At 46.5% G+C, this 23173-nt stretch overlaps 1 protein-coding gene across 1 annotated transcript; it reads left to right on the forward strand.

The window, feature by feature from the left end:
- Nucleotides 1-5641: 5641 nt before the first annotated feature.
- Nucleotides 5642-22130, forward strand: LOC121585332 (G-protein coupled receptor family C group 6 member A-like). Its single transcript, XM_041901718.1, has 8 exons — nt 5642-5838; nt 12925-13090; nt 13236-13367; nt 13571-14353; nt 14924-15136; nt 19962-20085; nt 20279-20583; nt 20816-22130. Exons 1-8 carry the CDS (start codon nt 5642-5644, stop codon nt 21668-21670), a joined length of 2775 nt encoding a protein of 924 aa, XP_041757652.1. The 3' UTR covers nt 21671-22130.
- The last annotated feature ends 1043 nt before the right edge of the window (nt 22131-23173 follow it).

Raw genomic sequence — 23173 nt, forward strand, 5'->3', positions numbered from 1 at the left:
AATCAACGTAAAACTTTTTTTTTTAAATATCATCCAATCGTGAGAAATATTGGAAAACTATACATTATTTTTTATGTACTTGACAAAATGTAGCACTAAACAGTTTCCATCTCATGTAAATGCATATATATAATTTCCAACTCCTTGGATCAATTAATATGGTACTCAAAATGTATACAGCATCTAGATATTTTTCAGGAGTGTGTTTGATGAGATTAAAACTAAAAGAAAAGGAGAATGCTGAAATACTGTGCTTGGGTTCACACATACTAATAAAGACTCAGCAGTTCAGTACAGTTGTCCGTAGAGCTCCGAGACAGGATTGTGTCGAGGCACAGATCTGGGGAAGGTACCAAAACATTTCTGCAGCATTGACGGTCCCCAAGAACATAGTGGCCTCCATCATTCTTACATGGAAGAAGTTTAGAACCGTCAAGACTCTTCCTAGTGCTGGCCGCCCGGCCAAACTGAGCAATCGGGGAAGAAGGGCCTTGGTCAGGGAGGTGGCCAAGAACCCGATGGTCACTCTGACATAGCTCCAGAGTTCCTCTGTGGAGATGGGAGAACCTTCCAGAAGGACAACCATCTCTGCAGCACTCCACCAATAAGGCCTTTATGGTAGAGTGGCCAGACGGAAGCCACTCCTTAGTAAAAGGCACATGGCAGCCCGCTTGGAGTTTGCCAAAAGGCACCTAAAGGACTCTCAGACCATGAGAAATAAGATTCTGAATGCCAAGCGTCATGTCTGGAGGAAACGTGGCACCATCCTTACGGTGAAGCATGGTGGTGGCAGCTGTGGGGATGTTTTTCAGCAGCAGGGACTGGGAGACTAGTCAGGATCGACGGAAAGATGAACGGAGCAAAGTACAGAGAGATCCTTGATGAAAACCTGCTCCAGAGCGCTCAGGACCTCAGACTAGAGGCGAAGGTTCACCTTCCAACAGGACAACTAGCCTAAGCACACAGCCAAGACAACGCAGGAGTGGCTTCTGGACAAGTCTCTGAATGTCCTTGAGTGGCCCAGCCAGAGCCCGGACTTGAACCCGATCTAACATCTCTGGAGAGACCTGAAAATAGCTGTGCAGTGACACTCCCCATCCAACCTGACAGAGCTTGAGAGGATCTGCAGAGAAGAATGGGAGAAACTCCCAAAATACAGGTGTGCCAAGCTTGTAGCATCATACCCAAGAAGACTCGAGGCTGTAATCGCTGCCAAAAATGCTTCAACAAAATACTGAGTAAAGGGTCTGAATACTTATGTAAATGTGATATTTCAGTTTTTTATTTGTAATACATTTGCAAAAAATGTATAAAAACCTGTTTTTGCTTTGTCATTATGGGGTATCGTGTGTAGATTGATGAGGGGAAAACAATTTAATCAATTTTAGAATAAGGATGTAACGTAACAAAATGTGGAAAAAGTCAAGGGGTCTGAATACTGTATATAATATACAGAGCATTTTTTAACAACGTCCAGTAACGTTAAGTCCAATGCAAGGTTAACAGTGGTGGAAAAAGTACCCAATTTTCATACTTGAGTAAAAGTAAAGATACCTTAATACAAAATAATTCTAATAAAAGTGAAAGTCACCCAGTAAACTTCTACTTGAGTAAAAGTCTAAAAGTATTTGGTTTTAAATATACTTATGTATCAAAAGTAAGTGTAATTGCTATAATATACTTAAGTATCAAAAGTAAAAGTATAAATCATTTCTAATTCCTTATATTAAGCAAACCAGATGGCACCATTTTTATTTTTTATTTTTTTCGGATAGACAGGGGCACGCTCCAACACTCAAACATAATTTACAAACGAAGCATGTGTTTACTGAGTCCACCAGATCAGACGCAGTGGGATGATCAGGGATGTTCTCTTGATAAGTGCGTGAATTGGACCATGTTCCTGTCCTGCTAAGCATTCAAAATGTAACTAGTACTTTTGGGTGTCAGGGAAAATGTATGGAATAAAAAGTATGTCATTTTTTTAGGGATGTATTGAAGTTAAAGTAAAAGTAGTCAAAAAATATAAATAGCAAAGTAAAGTACAGATACCCAAAAAAACTACTTAGGTATGTCAAGGCGTCAGTGTAATGCGGTAGGCGAATGCAGGCGCAGGACACAGAGCTAATCAAAAAGCGTACTTTACTCGAAGGTAAAATGAATGAACAAAATCTCCACGCAGGGAGGGAACAAACCCGCACACTAACAACAACCAAAACATGAACAAACATGCACAATACACAGTGTGAGACAGAGGGTTAAATAGGGAAGACATAACTACATGATGGGAAACAGGTGTGACCAATCAAGACAAAACAAGTCGAACATAGAAACATGGATCGGTAGTAGCTAGTACTCCGGTGACGACAAACGCCGAAGCCTGCCCGAGCAAGAAGGAGGGGCAGCCTCGGCTGAATCCGTGACAAGGTAGTACTTTCAAGTATTTTTACTTAAGTATTTTACACCACTGAAGGTTAACCACCACTGATAAAACAAAAAGACTGCAGGCAAAATAAATAAGTCATGATATCATAATAACTCATGGTGAGATGAAAGAAAAAACAACAACTACAAAAGAACTCTGAGAGCCTGGGTTTCTATTCTGTCATGAGCCCTCTCACTCCACTGGGTTACCACCTTAAGTTGTTTCCACTCTGCTCACCACTCTCTCTCTACTCAGCCTAACTAGCTCCACCTGTCCCTGCTCTGCTCGGCTCTAATTACTCTGCCAGCTGCGCTGCATTACCCACTAACCTCTCCCAGTATTTATAGCCCTGTCTTTCAGCTCTCCTGTGTCAGATCGTCTGCAAAGCTCTGCAAAGCTCTGCAAAGCTCTGCAAAGCTCACACCCGGAACCTGTTTGCTCGCGCTTCTGGCTCACCCTGGTTTTGTGACCCCGGACCTGCCTGGTTTTTGGATACTCTTCTGCCTCAGGAGATCCAGACCTGCTTCTGCCATTACGACTCCTGACTACTCTTCAATCCCGGTAACTCTGACCAGCCTTCTGCCTTGCTACTACGTATTTTGGATTTCCCTTGAACTGTACTGCTGCCTGGTTTCATTCCGCCCCGTTGTGTCTGTGTTTCCTCCCCCCCCCAGGACTTCTGGACCACCAACCACCGGCGTCATCGGACGCATCGCTGCCACTGGGGGGAGGCACAGACCCAGCACATCGGACGGGATAACCCCTGGAGCCTTCACTCACTCCCTACATCCCTTTCCCCTTAAGTTTAAATAAACTTTCTGGTGTGACGCAATTGTGGTCCTCTTGTCGTCTGTCTGAACCGTGACACTATTCACCTGGAGATTGTTACAGACAGACGCTGCATCACACAGACGCTAGTCACTGAACCTAACCCATCTGGCCCTGTACTGTGGCTGGCGGCGCTTCAATAAAGAGCACTCACTCAATCAGAACACTCCTCAACATTACCCTAACGTTGTCACAATCCTACCGGAAAGATCAGCAGTATCTATGCTGCAGTAGTCTATGTGCCGGTGGGCTAGGATCAGTCAGTTATATCTGGTGTTATTCTCCTGTCTTATCCGGTGTCCTGTGTGAATTTAAGTATGCTCCCTCTAATTCTCTCTCTCTCCCTCTCTCCCTCCCATCCCGGAGGACCTGAGCCCAAGGATCATGCCTCAGGACTACCTGGCCTGATGACTCCTTGCTGTCCCCAGTCCACCTGGTCGTGCTGCTGCTCCAGTTTCCACTCTTCTGCCTGCGGCTATGGAACCCTGACCTGTTCACCTGACATGCTACCTTGTCCAAGACCTGCTGTTTTCAACTCTCTCTCTACCGCACCTGCTATTTCAACCTCTAAATGCCCGGCTATGAAAAGACAAGTTACATTTACTCCTGATGTACTGACCTGTTGCAACCTCTACAACCTCTACAACCATTGTGATTATTATTTAACCCTGCTGGTCATCTATGAACGTTTGAACATCTTGGAGAAAAATCTGGCCTTAATGGCCATGTACTGTTATAATCTCCACCCGGCCACCCCTCAGAGCCTGGTTCCTCTCTAGGTTTCTTCCTAGGTTTCTGCCTTTCTATGGAGTTTTTACTAGCCACCGTGCTTCTACATCTGCATTGCTTGCTGTTTTGGGTTTTAGGCTGGGTTTCTGTATAGCACTGTATAGGGCTTTATGAATAAAATGTGATTGAGTGATTGATTGATAAGCCTGGCTGAATGCTATGCTGACTTACGCAGCAAGTTACATGCAGTGCCATCCAACACTATGTATCTACATTACTGCAGTCAGTTTGATGCAACTGGTGTCCTGAATGTTATTCTAACGTTAATATTGCAGCCAGAGCTAAGCAGTGGAGAGGAGCAGATAATAATAATTACAGTTTTTGACCATCTCTCCCTCAAATGAGCAGAAAGATATTTCAACAGAATAAATAAGATTAGGAATCTCCAGGTCAACCATAGTCCATTTCCTAATTGAAGAGGGACCCCAGAAAAAGAGATGTGTAGCTGCTTTCCAAAGTAAATAATAATATGTCACTGGAATATACACATCATTATCATCTTGACACAATGTACTGTACATCCTCCACTGAAAACAGTACAACTACATTGAGGGGACGAAGCTGTTAGCTGCTTATTTTTATGAGCTCTCACTACTACAGTAGATGCAGGATATATTTCCATCCAAACTGTGACCATGATAATTATACTGTAGGTGACAGTATTGAGCTAATTGAGTGCCTGGGTGATCCCATGCCATGACTCAACTCTCCCAGGGTGTCTCAGGGGGAGTGGGATATGCAAAAAAACACATTTCCATTTCACCACACAATGAATAGGTTACACACTTGTACATGTGTGAAACAGGACAAATATAAGCACCCCTATTTGACCTTTGAACAGTTATTATTACATAGCCCATATGAGGGTTATTACTTACCATAAGTACAACATTGTAGCACCCTTTAGAATAACTATTTCTGTAATTTGTATTTGATTAATGTATTCTACTGTTGATTAACTAATAAAGGGGGCAAAGACAAATGGTGGCATGTCTTGTGAAATCAATGTGTTGATGATGAAGGAGTGGCAAACAGGAGACAATCAATTTCTCTCTGAAATGTCAAGCTTAAACATTGTGACTCAATAAACACTTAAGTTTTATCCAGGTGTTAAAAGACCCAAGTGTTAAAAAAACACTTGGGTATTGTGAGAACAGTTCCGGAAAAGAGGTGTCAGAACACTTGTGTCTTTCACCTTCAACAATAAATGTTTATAATGTACTTCAGATAGAGATCAGCTGTGACTTATATTTGTGTGACTGTCTGTCTGTCACTTTAAGATGGAGGCAAGTGAGTCAGCCAGCGTAGCTGTCTGTCAGAGAGAGATTAGCTGGAATGGGAGGGGGCAGGGTTATGCATACATTAAATGAGATTAGGAGGAAGCAACAGGTGTGTTTTTACTGAAGATGCTGACAGGTCACTGTGTCAGTCTGCTAGAGGAGCTTACAGAGTGAGAGACGGAGAGAGAGACAGAGAGACAGAGAGAAAGAGACAGCGACAGAGACGGACACAGTCAGGGAGGGAGAGAGGGAGTGGGAGAGAAACTGCAAAGGAGAGACACCGAAATTGAGAATTGGACAGTACCACCAGAAAGAGATGATGGCACCCATGGGTGATGTTTTCCACCTGTTAGTCATCCTGTCCCTGTTGGAGACAGGCAATGCCAAAGTTGAAGACTTCAAAGCAGCAGGAGCTACAGCACCAGGAGATATCATCATTGGAGGGCTGTTTTCCATCCATGAGGGCGTAAAGAAATCCCCCGACCTCTCAGCACCCCATGCATCACAGTGTGTCAAGTGAGTGCCAAGATAAGATTGGGTGTTGTAAAGAGATTTTGAAAGAGTCTGTCTGTCTGTCTCTCACTCTCTCTCCCTCTCTCCCTCTGTAAAATATCACATTTATATGCAATTATATCTAAAATAGAGGAGAACATTTGTATTTTTTCAGTTTTTGGGGCCATCAATTAGGTAGCTAGTAATGAGATTGTTTTCTCATTCTCCGTGGTAATTTTCTGTCTGTCAATATTTGGAGAAAAAAATCCCAGTGGATTGCATGATTGTGCATCCCTCTGATGTTTGAAAGCAATTTTCAAGGGTGGATAACACTTTTACATGATCTGATGCTGTCAAAGGGTTCAAACTTTGTCAGAATGTTCCTACAACCTCTTCTGTTAATTGCATGCAGTTGTACAATGTTTTCTCTTTTATACTTGGATTTATGACAATTTCAAACTATACGTCTTAGGTAACATAGAGGCCCTGTTGGATGTACCAAAAATACATATAATTTCATTCTAATGCTTTATCTGTTGTAGGAATGTATTCACTTTTTGTAGGAAATGACTAGACACATTCCATGTTCATAGCAACAACTGTAGAAATAAGTTACACACTCCCAAAAAAATAGGGCCTCTTTGAAACCATAACCCTAACCCTGTTATATAAAATAATGTTGATGGCTATTTTAGAACATGCTATTACATAGAATGTGAAGTGGGAATGACAACTACACATATTTTTTTGTGTTCAGATAATCATGGATTTACATCCCAATAGGGCCTTTTTAAGACCGCTCTTTACCCAACCCTAACATTGTTTTACAAAATGAACTCAAACTATATCTTAACAGTATCATTCCAGTATAATGTTTATGTATAATTTAGAAAATGCTATTACATAGTATGTGAAGTGGGAATGACAACTTTTTTTTAAATATATTTTCAGATAGTAATGCATTTACATCCCAATAGGGCGTCTTTGAAACTTCTCTTAATCTCTTAACCCTAACTATAACTAGCCCTGACTGCACAAAGCAGACAATGCTGCAAAATGAACAATAGGTAACGTTCCGAAACATTTTCACTTAGGAACTACATGTGGAATTTTAAGGTTATTGCTACGGCAAATTGCCCTTCAAAATGTTCCATTCAATGTTCAATTTGTTTTAGCGGCCGTGTTTGCTTAGTAAGGGGTCAGGGGTCATTCCATACAGGACCCTGTTGTTGTAATGGTTAGCATGTCTTGGGGGTATGATTTTGTGCGTCTGTAACTTTCTCACTTATCATTATTCACGATTGATGCAGGAGGATGCGTCATCATGGTAGCATCCACATGAATGTAGAAGTGTTTAGAAACATATTCTTATTGACAAAAAAAGTGACTGAAAAATGACACAATACATTATTTACCATTTCTATTGAGCACAAAATAATCTGAAACACAACCAAAACAAACAGCAAATGCATCCAACAAGTTTGTAGAGTCACAAGCTTCATGCAATCATTGCGTGCTAGGAATATGGGACCAAATACTGAACTTTTGACTACTTCAATACACATTGTCCCAATACTTTTGGTCCCCTAAAATGAGGGGACTATGTACAAAAAGTGCTGTAATTTCTATATCGTTCACCGGATATGGATGAAAATACCCTCAAATTAAAGCTGCACTTTGACCCCACAGTCTTTGTATATTTTCCAAAGTTCTGGAATACAGAGAAAAAACAATAAAACATTTGTTACTGTCCCAAAACCTTTGGAGTTCACTGTATCTTGAGCTTGGAAAGAGATACAGTTAAGCTACTTTAAACACCATTTCAGGACTACGTCCCAGTTGACATATCCAAAGCACGTCTCTACTACTAAGTCTTCATATTTTACACAGAGGTCAATGGTCGTTCCATACGGATGAACGGAACATTTTGAAGGGCCATTTGCCAAATCAATAACATTTATTTACTTAAATGACGGTTTTCTAGCATTAATGGTTGCGAGGAACAGGAACGGGCCGGGCCGGACTGGGAACACGCATCACTGGTCTGGTGCGAGGAACAGGAACGGGCCGGGCCGGACTGGTGACACGCACCACTGGTCTGGTGCGAGGAGAAGGAACGGGCCGGGCCGGACTGGGAACATGCACCACTGGCTTGGTGCGGGGAGCAGGCACGGGCCGTACCTGACTGGGAACATGCACCACTGGCCTGGTGCGAGGAGCAGGAACGGGCCGGGCCGGACTGGCAACACGCACCACTGGCCTGGTGCGAGGAACAGGAACGAGCTGGGCCGGACTGGGAACACGCACCACTAGTCTAGTGCGAGGAGCAGGAACGGGCCGGGCCGGACTGGGAACACGCACCACTAGCTTGGTGCGAGGAACAGGAACGGGCCGGGCCGGACTGGGAACACGCACCACTAGTCTGGTGCGAGGAGCAGGAACGGGCCGGGCCGGACTGGCGACACGCACTACTGGCTTGGTGCGGGGAGCAGGCACGGGCCGGGCCGGACTGGCGACATGCACTACTGGCTTGGTGCGGGGAGCAGGCACGGGCCGTACCGGACTGGGAACATGCACCACTGGCCTGGTGCGGGGAACAGGAATGGGCCGGGCCGGACTGGGAACACGCACCACTGCTCTGGTGCAATGAGCAGGAATGGGCCGGACTGGCGACACGCACCACTGGCCTGGTGCGAGGAACAGGAACGGGCCGTACCGGACTGGGAACACGCACCACTAGCTTGGTGCGAGACGCAGGCACGAGGTGTACCGGTCTGGGAACTGACGTTAGAGATCTCCAACTGTACCAGTCTTTCACTCTCCGCGCCCAGTCGTCCTCCCGTGAGGACTCCTCCCTGAGCCCCCACGAGTGCAGTGGTCAGGGCTCTTCTCCTTCGATCCCCGACCACCCTTTTAGCACCCCCAAAACATTTTCTTGGGGCTGTTTCTCGGGCTTCCTCCTCAGCCGGTGCCTTCTGCGTTGCCGTTGCTCCTCTCTAAACCAGGCCTCCACTGTCTCCTCCCAAGGACGGCGATCCATCCCAGCCTGAATCTCCTCCCATGTCCAGGATCCCTTTCCGTCCAGGATCTCCTCCCATGTCCAGGATGTCTCCTCCTGGGCACGCTGCTTGGTCCATCTTTGGTGGGATCTTCTGTCACGTTCGTTGAAGGACGGGTCAGACCAAGGCGCAGCGTGAAATGCATACATGTTTATTACAACGATAAACACACGAACAAAACAACAAAACAACGTAACGTGAAGTCCTCAGGCTAAACACAAAACAAGCCTCTACACGGAACAAGATCCCACAACTAATGATAACAAACAGGCTACTAAAGTATGATCCCCAATCAGACACAATGAGCAACAGCTGCCTCTGATTGGGAATCACACCCGGCCAAACATAGAAACACACAACATAGAATGCAAACATAGAAATACTAACATAGATATCCACACCCTGACTCAACATACAAGAGTCCCATAAGTCAGGGCGTGACAATAGACATGAATAGATAAGTCACGTTACAAGGAAGCACTTTTGGTGAAAATGTTACAAGAGAACGCATAGTGTAAGGAGGCCCTATAATATTAAAAGTATCAAAGAGGTCCTATCAAGTAGCAGAGAGGCCCTATCATGGTAGCAGGGAGGCCCTGTCCGTATCATAGAGGACCTAAAGGTATCAAAGAGGCCCTATTTCAGGTTGCATAGAGGCCTTTACAGATCTCTCTATCAAGTTTTGCTATAAATGAACTAAACTAAATTATCTCTCTCGCTAGCTGTGTGTGTATGTGTATGTGTGTGTGTAGGTGTGTGTGTGTGTATGTGTGTGTGTAATGTGTGTGTGCGTGTGTGTGTGGTGTGTGTGATTCTGTCCACATGTATGACTAAGTGTGCGTGAGAGAGAGTTGATTTGCTCTGACAGGTTAACCACAGACAGTGTGATGATCCAACTACGCATTTTGTAAAGTACCAGTCAAAAGTTTGGACACACCTACAATGGCTTGCAAAAGTATTCACTCATTTGGCATTTTTCCTATTTTGTTGCCTTACAACCTGGAATTAAAATTGATATTTTGGGGGTTTGTACCATTTGATTTACACAACATGCCTACCACATTGAAGATGCAAAATATTTTTGATTGTGAAATAAACAAGAAATAAGACAAAAAAAAAAACAGAAAACTTGAGCATGCATAACTATTCACCCCCACCAAAGTCAATACTTGTAGAGCCACCTTTTGCAGCAATTACAGCTGCAAGTCTCTTGGGGTATGTCTCTATAAGCTTGGCACATCTAGCCACTGGGACTTTTGTCCATTCTTCAAGGCAAAAGTGCTCCAGCTCCTTCAAGTTGGATGGGTTCTGCTGGTGTACAGCAATCTTTAAGTCATACCACAGATTCTCAATTGGATTGAGGTCTGGGCTTTGACTAGGCCATTCCAAGACATTTAAATGTTTCCCCTTAAACCACTCAAGTGTTGCTTTAGCAGTACGCTTAGGGTCATTGTCCTGCTGGAAGGTGAACCTCCGTCCCAGTCTCAAAATTCTGGAAGACTGAAACAGGTTTCCTTCAAGAATTTCCCAGTATTTAGCGCCATCCATCATTCCTTCAATTCTGAACAGTTGCCCAGTCCCTGCCGATGAAAAATATCCCCACAGCATGATGCTGCCACCATCATGCTTCACTGTGGGGATGGTGTTATCGGGGTGATGAGAGGTGTTGGGTTTGCGCCAGACATAGCGTTTTCCTTGATGGTCAAAAAGCTCAATTCTAGTCTCATCTGACCAGTGTACCTTCTTCCAAATGTTTGGGGAGTCTCCCACATGCCTTTTGGCGAACACCAAACGTGTTTGCTTATTTATTTCTTCATGCAATGGCTTTTTCTGGCCACTCTTCCGTAAAGCCCAGCTCTGTGGAGTGTATGGCTTAAAGTGGTCCTATGGACAGATACTCCAATCTCCGCTGTGGAGCATTGCAGCTCCTTCAGGGTTATCTTTGGTCTCTTTGATGCCTCTCTGATGAATGCCCTCCTTGCCTGGTCCATGTGTTTTGGTGGGCGGACCTCTCTTGGCAGGTTTGTTGTGGTGCCATACTCTTTCCATTTTTTAATAATGAATTTAATGGTGCTCCGTGGAATGTTCAAAGTTTCAGATATTTTTTAATAACTCAACCCTGATCTGTACTTCTCCACAACTTTGTCCCTGACCTGTTTGGAGAGCTCCTTGGTCTTCATGGTGCCTCATGCTTGGTGGTGCCCCTTGCTTAGTGGTGTTGCAGACTCTGGGGACTTTCAGAACAGGTGTATATATACTGAGGTCATGTGAAAGATCATGTGACACTTAGATTGCACACAGGTGGACTTTATTTAAATAATTATGTGACTTCTGAAGGTAATTGGTTGCACCAGATCTTATTTAGGGGCTTCATAACAAAGGGGGTGAATACATATGCACGTATCACTTTTCCGTTATATATTTTTTATACTTTTTTGAAACAAATTATTTTTTACATTTCACTTCACCAATTTGGACTATTTTGTGTATGTCCATTACATGAAATCCAAATAAAAATCAATTTAAATTACAGGTTGTAATGCAACAAAATAGGAAAAACGCAAAGGGGGATGAATACTTTTGCAAGGCACTGTACTCAAAATATATTTTATATTTGCGATTCTGCAAATAGCCACCCTTGATGACAGCTTTGCACACTCTTGGCATTCTCTCAACCAGCTTCATGAGATAGTCACCTGCAATGCATTTCAATTAACAGGTGTGCCTTGTTAAAAGTTAATGTGTGGAATTTATTTCCTTCTTAATGTGTTTGAGCCAATCAGTTGTGTTGTGACAAGGTGGGGGGGTATACAGAAGATAGCCCTATTTGGTAAAAGACCAAGTCCATATTATGGCAAGAACAGCTCAAATAAGCAAAGAGAAACAACAGTCCATCATTACTTTAAGACATGAAGGTCAGTCAATCCGGAAAATGTCAAGAACTTTGAACGTTTCTTCAAGTGCAGTCACAAAAAACATCAAGCGCTATGATGAAACTGGCTCTCATGAGGACTACCACAGGAATGGAAGACCCAGAGTTACCTCTGCTGCAGAGGATAAGTTCATTAGAGTTACCATCCTCAGAAATTGCAGCCCAAATAAATGCTTAAAAGAGTTCAAGTAACAGACACATCTCAACAGGAGACTGTGTGAATCAGGCCTTCATGGTCGAATTGCTGCAAAGAAACCACTAATAAAGGACACCAATAATAAGAAGAGACTTGCTTGGGCTAAGAAACACGAGCAATGGACATTAGACCGGTGGAAATTTGTCCTTTGGTCTGGTCCAAATTGGAGATTTTTGGTTCCAACCGCCGTGGCTTTGTGAGACGCGGTGTGGGTGAACGGATGATCTCCACATGTGTATTTCCCACCGTAAAGCATGGAGGAGGAGGTGTTATGGTGTGGGGGTGCTGTCTGTGAGTTATTTAGAATTGAAGGCACACTTAACCAGCATGGCTGCCACAGCATTCTGCAGTGATAGCCATCCCATCTGGTTTGGGCTTAGTGGGACTATCATTTGTTTTTCAACAGGACAATGACCCAACAAACATCCAGGCTGTGTAAGGGCTATTTTACCAAGAAGGAGAGTGATGGAGTGCTGCATCAGATGACCTGGCCTCCACAATCCCCCGACCTCAACCCAATTGAGATGGTTTGGGATGACTCGGACGGCAGAGTGAAGGAAAAGCAGCCAACAAGTGCTCAGCAGATGTGGGAACTCCTTCAAGACTGTTGGAAAAGCATTCCAGGTGAAGCTTGTTTAGAGAATGCCACCAGTGTGCAAAGCTGTCATCAAGGCAAAGGGTGGCTATTTGAAGAATCTCAAATATAACATACATTTTATTTGTTTAACACTTTTTTGGTTACTACATGATTCCATATGTGTTATTTCATAGTTTTGATATCTTCACTATCATTCTATGATGTAGAAAATAGTAAAAATAAAGAAAAACCCTTGAATGAGTAGGTGTGTCCAAACATTTGACTGGTACTGTACCTTTCACAAACACACACACACACACACAAATGCACACACACACACACACAGGTTCAACACGGACGGGTTCACCCAGGCATTGGCTATGATCCACGCTGTAGAGTCGGCCAACAGATCCCCTGTCCTGACTACACTAGGGATCTCTCTGGGGTACCGTATCCATGACTCCTGCTCTGATGTCACCACTGCTCTGAGGGCCTCAGCTGACTTCACACAGGTAAAAGCTCTTTAGCCAAAACGTTGGTCAAATCAATCCACAGCAAGGATAGACGACTGTGTTACCTCTTTTTCATGTGTATAGTTCATCTTCCATTAGCCAGCACCTCATATAAAGGGTGTACATTCTTTACTTCACACAGGAGCCAACCACGGACTGTAGGAGAGGGGCCAACACCTCTACCTGTCCCCCGCCTATCATGGCCGTCATAGGGGCCTCTTCCTCTGAGATTTCCATCTCCGTTGCCCGGCAGCTCAACCTGGAGCTCATTCCTCAGGTAAGCAGTCAAAACCCACCCACAGAGTGACGATTGATGGACAGTAACAAAAGGGTTGATACAATAATGAATAACTGAGTTGTGTTGAGTTAATGGTGACAGTATTGAGCTACTTGACAGACAGCAATGATGATACAAATTAATGACAAAATCACTCCAACACAGGACCACTGGAAATTCATTCTCTCTTCGAATCATTACAGATCAGTTACGCCTCCACCGCCGTCATCCTGAGCGACAAGAACCGTTTCCCTACATTCCTGAGGACCATACCTAGCGACCTGTACCAGACGCAGGCCATGGTCCAGTTGCTTAGCGACAGCAAATGGACCTGGGTGGGTGTGATCACCACGGATGGAGACTACGGCCGCTCAGCCCTTGACAGCTTCGTCTCCCAGGCAACCGTCTCAGGGATCTGTGTGGCCTTCAAGGAGATCCTCCCTAATTCACTAACCAGCCCTGACGGTGAATCAGCAGTCAGGCAAGCCGCTGCCACCCTCCGCCGGAACCCCAATGTCAAGGTGGTGGTGTCATTCGCCAAGCCTACTCAAATGATGTACCTATACCAGGAGCTGATTGGTCCGGGGTCGGGGCTGGGGGAGAGGGTGTGGGTGGCCAGTGACAGCTGGTCCTCGTCCAAAGAGGTCCTGGGAAAGATGGACCTCCCAGATATCGGCCATGTGGTAGGCTTCACCTTCAAAAGAGGGGACCTGGCTCCTTTCCATCACTACCTGATGAATCTGAGTGACAGCAATGATGTCATAGGAAACAACTCCTTCCTAAAGGAGTTCTACTCCCTGCCAAACGGGTCGGGAGACCCAAGGGTTGTGTCCTCTTCCACAGGCGCAGCAAAGATCCTACTAAACAACTGCCATGCGGACATAGTCTTCAGTGTGGAGATGGCTGTCAGTGCCATCGCCCATGCAGTGGCTGATATCTGCAGCAAAAAGGACTGCAAGACAGCAGGCACTGTCCAACCCTGGAAGGTAGCTACTGCACAACTCCTCATGTCAGCACATCAAACTGTACTTTTATTCTGTATCTCATCTAATATACACCGAATATACCAAACATGAGGAACACCTTCCTAATATTGAGTTGCACCTCAGAAAATCCTCTATTTGTTGGGGCATGGACATAGTGTCGAAAGTGGTCTAGAAGGATACTGGCCCATGTTGACTCCAATGCTTCCCACAGTTGTGTCAAGTTGGCTGGATGTCCATTGGGTGGTGGACCATTCTTGATACACACGGGAAACTGTTGAGCGTGAAAAACGCAGCAGCGTTGCAGTTCTTGACACCTGGCACATACTACCAAATCCCGTTCAAAGCCACTTAATCGCACACATACACAATCCAAGTCTCAATTGTCTCAAGGTTAAAAATCCTTCTTTAAGCTATCTCCTCCTCTTCACCTACACTGATTGAAGAGGATTTAACAAGTGACATGGAAATAGCAGGTTTTCTTAATGTTTTGTGTACTCAGTGTATTTTGGATATGGCTTGGGTCTACGATATGTGAACTTGCATATGAAAATGCATTTGCATTTGTTTCAGGTGCTTGAAGCACTGAGGGGCAGTCGGTTTGAGCTGGAGGGGAAAAGCTACAGGTTTGACCCAAAAGGAGACATTAACCTGGGCTATGATGTAACCCTGTGGAGGTCTGTGAGAGGGGTCATCAACATCAGTGACATTATAGCTGAGTACCATCCAATCAACAACAGCTTCAGCTACACCAGCGGACACACCAAAAAAATCACTGACCTGAAGGTAAGGGTTAGGGTTAAGGTTAGGGTTACGGTTACGGTTACGGTTGGGGTTAGGGTTAGGGTTAGGGTGAGGGTAAAGGTTGAGGGTGAGGGTTAGGGTTAAGGTTAGGTCTCACTCTCTTTCAGTCTGTTTGCTAGGCTGCCACACAAAGTACACATCCATATTAACCAATCTGTAGCGATTGATGTTGGACGGAGTCAGACGCAGAGAGTAAATCACGGAATAAATGGTTTAATCAATAACCAGAGGTACGCATCAATGCGTAATACACACCAGTGCGGACAAACGGTGCACAGGGTCAAATAAGGCACACGGGTGAACAATCCAGCGATACACAATACATTTGAGCACCACCGAACTATAATCTCCTCTACAATAAACAATCACACACAAAGACAAGGGGGCAGAGGGAACACTTATACAGGTACTGATGAGGGGATATGAACCAGGCGTGTGTAATAAACAAGACAAAACAAATGGAATGATGAGATGAGGAGAGGAGGCAGCTTTGGAGGAAGTCGTACAGTACCCCCCCTTGACGCGCAGCTCCAGCAGCGCACCGACACCGGCCTTGGGGACGGCCAGGAGGACGCGGAGCAGGGCGAGCCGGATGGCGACGGTGGAAATCCCACAACAGGGAGGGATCGAGGATATCCCTCACCGGGACCCAGTACCGCTCCTCCGGACCGTACCCCTCCCGCTCCACGAGGTACTGAAGGCCCCCTACCCGATGCCTCGAATCCAGGATGGAATGGACGGAGTACGCCGGGGCCACCTCGATGCCTCAGACTCCTGGAGCGGACCAGCTACCACCAGCCTGAGGTGAGACACATGGAACGAGGGGTTAATACGATAAACTGGAGGGAGTAGTAACCTATAGGTAACCTCATTTATTCTCCTCAGGACTTTGAATGGCCCCACAAACCGCAGGCTCAGCTTCCGGCAGTGCAGGCAGAGGGGCAGATTCTGGGTCGAGAGCCAGACCCTATCACCCGGTACAAAGACCGGGGCCTCACTGCGGTGGCGGTCAGCGTTGGCCTTCTGGCGATGCACGGCGCGCTGGAGATGGACGTGAGCAGTGTTCCACGTCTCCTCCACGAGCCGAAACCAGTCATCCACCGCAGGAGCTTCGGTCTGGCTCTGATGCCACAGTGCCAGAACCGGCTGATTACCTAAAACAGTTTGAAATGGCGTGAGGTTAGTGGAGGAGTGGCGGAGAGAGTTCTGGGCATATTCGGCCCATGGCCAGAACACCGACCACTCCCCCGGCCGGTCATGGCAGTAGGACCACAGGAACCTACCCACATCTTGATTCACCTGCCCATTAGACTCGGGGTGAAACCCAGAGGTCAGGCTGACCGAGACCCCCAGACGTTCCATGAACGCCTTCCAGACCCTGGATGTAAACTGGGGACCCTGGTCAGACTCTATGTCCTCTGGCACCCCATAGTGCCGCAAGACATGAGTAAACAGGGCCTCCGCAGTCTGCAGGGCCGTGTGGAGAACGGGCAGAGAAAGGAGGCGGCAGGCTTTGGAAAAGCGGTCCACAACAACCAGGATGGTGGTGTTACCCTGAGAGAGGGGAAGATCAGTAAGAAAGTCAATACACAAGTGGGACCATGGCCGTTGTGGAACTGGTAAGGGATGTAACTTACCCGTTGGGGGGGGCTTAGGTGCCTTACTCTGGGCGCACACCGAGCAGGAGGAGACATACACCCTCACATCCTTAGCCACGGTAGGACACCAGTACTTTCCGGTCAGGCAGCGCACTGTACGGCCAATACCTGGATGACCAGAGGAGTGGGACGTGTGTGCCCAATAGATCAGACGGTCACGGACAAGAGACGGCATATACTGCAGTCCAGCTGGGCGCTGAGGTGGAGATGGCTCTGTGCAGAACGCCCGCTCTATGTCCGCGTCCATCGCCCACACTACCGGCGCCACAATGCAGGAGGCCGGGAGTATGGGGGTGTTGTCTATGGGCCTCTCCTCTGTGTCGTACAGCAGTGACAGTGCGTCTGCCTTCATGTTCTTCGTACCTGGGATGTAAGATAGTGTAAAATCAAACCGGGTGAAGAATAGGGCCCACCTGGCCTGGCAAGGGTTCAGCCTCCTCGCTGCTCGGATGTACTCCAGGTTACGGTGGTCCATCCAGACGAGGAAAGGGTGTTTTGCCCCCTCGAGTCAGTGCCTCCACACGGTCAGGGCTCTGACAACAGCCAACAGCTCCCGATCACCAATGTCGTAGTTCTGCTCCGCCGGGCTGAGCTTCTTGGAGAAGAAGGCACAGGGGCGGAGCATGAGACAGGACAGTGCCTATCCCTACCTCGGACGCATCCACCTCCACTACGAATGGTAGTGATGGATCGGGATGGGCCAGTACCGGGGATGAGGTGAACAGAACCCTCAGGTTACTGAAGGCCCTGTCAGCCTCAGGAGACCAGCGGAGCCGGGACAGCCCACCCTTCAACAGAGAAGTGATGGGAGTTGCGACCTTGCCAAAGCCTCGGATAAACCTCAGATAGTAGCTGGCAAAGCCAATAAAGTGCTGTACCTCCTTTACCGTGGTTGGAATCGGTCAATTACGCATGGCTGAAATGCGATCTCCCTCCATCTCCAATCCCTGCCCGATGAGGTGGTAATTTGGTCGCCAGCGTTTTGGAAAACGCGTGCGCCAAATCAAGGTATTCGTGGGGAATGCGCATGGTGGAGGTAGTGTCTGGACTTTCCACTATGGTTGCACCAACGGAAACAGCCAGACACCTACCCTGACACTCTCGCGACCACCCTGTGAGAACCTTCTGCGGCCATGAAAAGGTGGGGTTGTGTAGTGCTAACCAGGGAAGACCCAACACGACAGGGAAATCAGGTGACTCAATAATTAAAAAAAGTGACTTGCTCTCAATGGGTGTCTTGTGTAACCATCATGACTGGTGCTGTAACCTCCCTAACGAACCCTGACCCTAATGGTCGACTGTCAAGTGATTGGATGGGTAGTGGAATGGATAGGGGAACCAATGTAATACATAGACTATGTGCTAACGACCTGTCCAGAAAGTTCCCAACTGCGCCTGAATCGACCAGCGCCTTACACTGGGGAACTACCGTGTAATCAGGGAAGTGGATTTGTAGGGTACAGTGCGCAGCAGAGGGCTCTGAATGAGTGTGCGTGTTCCTGCCTGCCGCCTCCAGACCCAAAAGTACACTGATGACAGCGTGCAGTAGAATGTCCTCTCGTGCCACAAGAGTGACAATGGCGCTGTCGTCCTCCGCCGCACCACCCAGCTCCATCATCTTGTGATCCGGGTTGGGGGGGTGAAACGGGAAGGTGTCCTCTAGAAGCCAGCAGATTGTCCAACCGGATGGCCATGTCCACCAGTTAATTGAAGGACAACGTGGTATCCCGGCAGGCTAGCTCCCTTTGGACGTCCTCTCGCAGGTGGCACCGGAAGTGATCGATGAGGGCCCGCTCGCTCCACCCAGACCCAGCCGCTAGAGTCCTGAACTCCAGGGCAAAGTCCTGCGCGGTCCTCGTCCCCTGCCTCAAATGGACCAGCCGCTCTCCCGCCTCTCTCCCTTCGGGAGGGTGATCGAAGACGGCCCAGAAGAGGCGAGCGAACTCCCCGTAGTTGTCCAACGCGGCTCATCCTTCACTCCAGACCGCGTTGGCTCACTCCAGGGCTTTGCCCGAGAGGCAGGAGACGAGGGCGGACACCTTCTCCCGCTCCGAGGGAGCCGGGCTGATGGTGGAGAAATAGAGGTCCAGCTGCAGGAGGAAACCCTGGCAGCGGGCTGCTGTCCCTTCGTACTCCCTCGGTCGGGAAAGGTGAATCCCTCTGGGTGCTGGGGTGTGGGTGGCTGGATCCGGTAGCTCAGCTGGTCCCGAAGGGTCGGGTCCTCTCCCCTCCGGGCGTTGGACGACCTGGAGAACCCGATCCATCGCTTCGCCCAAGCTGGCTAACATATTCGAATGCTCCCGGACCCGGTCCACGACTCCAGACATATTCCCGGTTCCTGCTGACTCCATGTATTCGGGTGTGTGATTCTGTAGCGGGTGAAAATAAGGCACACGGGTGAACAACCCAGCGATACACAATATAATCGAGCTCCACTGAGCTATAATCTCCTCTACAATAAACAATCACACACAAAGACATGGGGGCAGAGGGAACACTTATACAGGTACTGATGAGGGGATATGAATCAGGTGTGTGTAATAAACAAGACAAAACAAATAGAATGATGAGATGAGGAGCGGCAGTGGCTAGAAGGCTGGTGACGACGAATGCCGAAGCCTGCCCGAACAAGGAGAGGAGGCAGCTTCGGAGGAAGTCGTGACACTATCCCACTTGACATAGTGAGACACAAACACAAACATGTCGGTATGTCAAACAATCTACCTTTTCTTCCTCAAAGTGACTAAAGAAAACTAAACATACCTGTTTGAGAGACTTCTCAGACAAACTGGAAAACAAGTAAAGATGGAAATTAAATAATCAGTGAAACAATGAGCATTGTTTGAATATGAAAACCACATACCTTGGCACACACTGGGAGCACCTGTCTGTTATCACACATTTCTGTTAGATCTCAGTGATGCTCTAAAAACAAAACAAAAACAATACTCATAATTACCAGAGCATATAATCCCTGGTTGAATAGTTTGAATACACCAGGTCTATTGAACAAGTCGAGAGCTAGGTTAAACTGTGCCCTGGAAACTGGCCGTACATGTATAGTCTAATTTGAATACTACTATTAATAGATTTCAGTCACAGTTTTTGGGGGTCAGCCATTTAAATTAGTGCATTGTTTCCCAATGCAGGATGTGGTGTCTGTGTGCTCAGCTAGCTGTGAACCTGGGATGTTCAAGAAGACTGCTGAGGGTCAGCACACCTGCTGCTATGAATGTATCAACTGTACTGAGAACCACTTCACCAACAACACTGGTTAGTTCTCCTGTACTGTCTCTCCATACACACCAGTGTACTCTAACTCTCCTCAGTTCACACAATCTTACAACACTGTCCTTATCCAACACTGTTAGTACTAGGGAACAACACATATATTTCTAAATGCTAAACAGTTGTTCAAGCACTATCCTCCCTTCCAACTCTTTGTGTGCCTCTGTCTGCTCTCCAGACATGGACCAGTGTCTGTCTTGTGACACAAAGAGAGAGTGGTCCTTGGAAGGGAGCTCTGGATGTACCCATAAGACCCTGGAGTTCTTCTCCTGGCAGGATGGCTTTGCGGTGGTGCTGCTGGCGCTGGCGGCCCTGGGCATCATCCTAGTTCTCCTGGTGGGGGCGCTCTTCCTACACCACCACCAGACCCCCGTGGTGAAGGCTGCCGGGGGGCCTCTCTCCCAGCTCATCCTGCTCTCCCTAGTGGGAAGTTTTGTTAGCGCTGTGTTCTTCGTAGGTCATCCCAGCAGCCTCCAGTGTAAGGTATGTACGGTACACACAGTTTGGGAAACACTTCTGTAATGCACTGTCTGTGACATTGTCTGATTGTACCAGTGTCAGTTTGTGAATTCATGGTTTATTGTGTGTGTATTGTTCTGAACCTTTTGTAACTTTGTGGCAAGGAAATTAGTTTGTAGACGCAAAGCAAATGTAAATACAAAGAGATAATACAGTTCTGTCTCATTGTCTCATCTCTTCTCATCTCATTGTCAAGGTGCGTCAGGTGCTGTTTGGCCTCAGTTTCACCCTGTGTGTTTCCTGCATCCTGGTCAAGTCCCTGAAGATCCTGCTTGCCTTCCAGCTCAACCCTGATCTGAAGGACGTTCTCCGCCGCCTCTACCAACCCTACGCCATCATTTGTCTCTGTGTGGCCCTACAGGTTCTCACCTGCACCCTGTGGCTGGTCCTGCAGAGCCCCTGGGACAAGGCCACCGTCTTCGCCACCACTGTGCTGGCCGAGTGTGACGAGGGCTCCTACGTGGCGTTTGGTGTGATGCTGGGCTACATTGCTGTCATGGCGCTTGTCTGTTTCGCCTGCGCGTTTAAAGGCCGCAAGCTGCCACAGAAGTACAACGATGCCAGGTTCATCACCTTCAGCATGCTCCTCTACTTGATGTCCTGGGTGATCTTCGTGCCCATCTATGTGACCACCTCAGGGAAGTACCTGCCAGCGGTGGAGATGGTGGTCATCCTCATTTCCAACTACGGCGTCCTCAGCTGTCATTTCTTCCCCAAGTGCTACGTCATCCTCTTCAAGAAGGAGCACAACACCAAGAATGCCTTCATGAAGAACGTGTATGAGTATTCCAGAAAGGGCATTTCTGACTCTAGTGCTGTCTCTGAGACTTCAGTCTCTCAGACAGAAGGGAAGTGCACCAGTCACCCTTACTCCATCAGTTCACCTTCTTTCTTCATGTCTCCTCCACCAATAGAACCCACAGCATCTCAGAACTGCTGGTCCATTATCCAGTACATTGACACTGCCACCCAGTGCACCGTAGTAGACCATGGAGTGTTTGTCACAGGTCAGCTGACTCGACCATACCGTCTGAGAAGAAAGAGCCTATGAGTGGACCACTGTCTGGAACTTTTACTTCTTACGGTACATCACACAGTGTGTCTCTATGTTTCTCTCATTGGTTTGACTGTTAAACATTTTGCTTAGTCTACTGGTACGTTTTTTGCCCAAGCGGGTTGTTGATTTTTACATTCAAGGGTAACACTTTATTTGACACTGATATGGACATGACAAACAGGCATAACTTCTGTCATACGGTGTCATATTTATCTATAAATATTTGTATTGGTTACGCATCAATGGTATGCAGGATTGCTTTATTTGTGAACTGCATATAGTGTCTATACACACTTTAGTGTGAAATCATGGGGGATGTTGGTATTTGCTATGGGCATACTGTCATGTCATGTATTGGATCCCTGAATAGGCAGTTTCTGTGCGCAATGTGTACAGTAAACAGCATTTATCTGCGAGCTAATGCAGCAGGATACATATGAGGTATTATACAACGGGTGGGTCTAATCCTGAATGCTGATTAGTTAAAACCCCATTCCGCTGTCTCATCAGCCCAGCCAAGCAATTTATAAACATGATCTCCACTATAAAAAGCATCTAGACATTATCTCACATTTCTTTTAGACTAACATTTAGTTTTCAACAGCGGAGATTTGCATAAACCTTGCTGTCTGTCTCCGACATTTGCAACATAGTTTCAATATTGAAATTTGATCTCCAGCTGTCCCATAGTAATGAATGTGTTGGGAGTCGGGATGAGACAGACACACAGGTAGGCAGCGTTTCTCAGCCAGTCAAAATCATGAATCAGCTGGCATCGTTTTTATGGATATATACAAAGAAATGTCAATTGAAAAAAGGTAAAATGAAACGAAGTGCAGCTAGTTTCAGTCTTTCCAGCTTCACTTTGAAGTGATTGTGTTAGCTGTGTTATCTTCTAGCTCCTCTGAACAACATTGTCCTCACGAGTGAGCACATTTTCTATGCCAGATTTGTGTCGGGACTATATCTTGTCGAAGGATGAACACCCGTGCCAATATATGCTCCAAACACCGGCTTCTCAGGCATTATCACTTAATTACATTTCATATTGAAAACATGTCTACGATGAACACTATTGTGGGAATTTTGATCTGTTTCTTAATGCAGGCTAGTGGACGTTATTTACATTATTACATATTTCCAAATACCTTTAAATCTATTTCCACATTATTCATGTATATTATTCATGTATATATCCACATTATTTTCTGTATATTAAAAGTTTGAATGTGCAGTTGACTTTCAGTTGCTGTTTCCATGCTCTACATACACACCCATTAAATTATTTACCCATTTAAGCAGGTGTAACTTCTCTCTCTGTGTCTGTTGACATCTTGACACCGTATCTGCTTCTTCTCACTGTCTGCTCTGTTTGCAGAGCCCACCCGATGAGCACACATTACATTATGCTATCTATTTAGGCTGCAGGCCTTATGCCACAGTGACACGGGAAGAAAGAGAGTGAAAGAGAGTGAGAGTACTGCTGGCATTTTCCCA

The sequence above is a fragment of the Coregonus clupeaformis genome, chromosome 28, assembly GCF_020615455.1.
Source record: "Coregonus clupeaformis isolate EN_2021a chromosome 28, ASM2061545v1, whole genome shotgun sequence".
In the NCBI taxonomy this organism is placed as follows: Eukaryota; Metazoa; Chordata; class Actinopteri; order Salmoniformes; family Salmonidae; genus Coregonus; species Coregonus clupeaformis.

What these genes read in the sequence shown, in the direction of transcription:
- LOC121585332 (XM_041901718.1), top strand. Translation starts at nt 5,642, where the DNA reads ATGGCACCCATGGGTGATGTTTTCCACCTGTTAGTCATCCTGTCCCTG. An exon ending in CATGCATCACAGTGTGTCAA is followed by an intron (nt 5,839 to 12,924) that starts GTGAGTGCCAAG and finishes ACACACACACAG; the next exon opens with GTTCAACACGGACGGGTTCA. An exon ending in CCTCAGCTGACTTCACACAG is followed by an intron (nt 13,091 to 13,235) that starts GTAAAAGCTCTT and finishes TTCACACAGGAG; the next exon opens with CCAACCACGGACTGTAGGAG.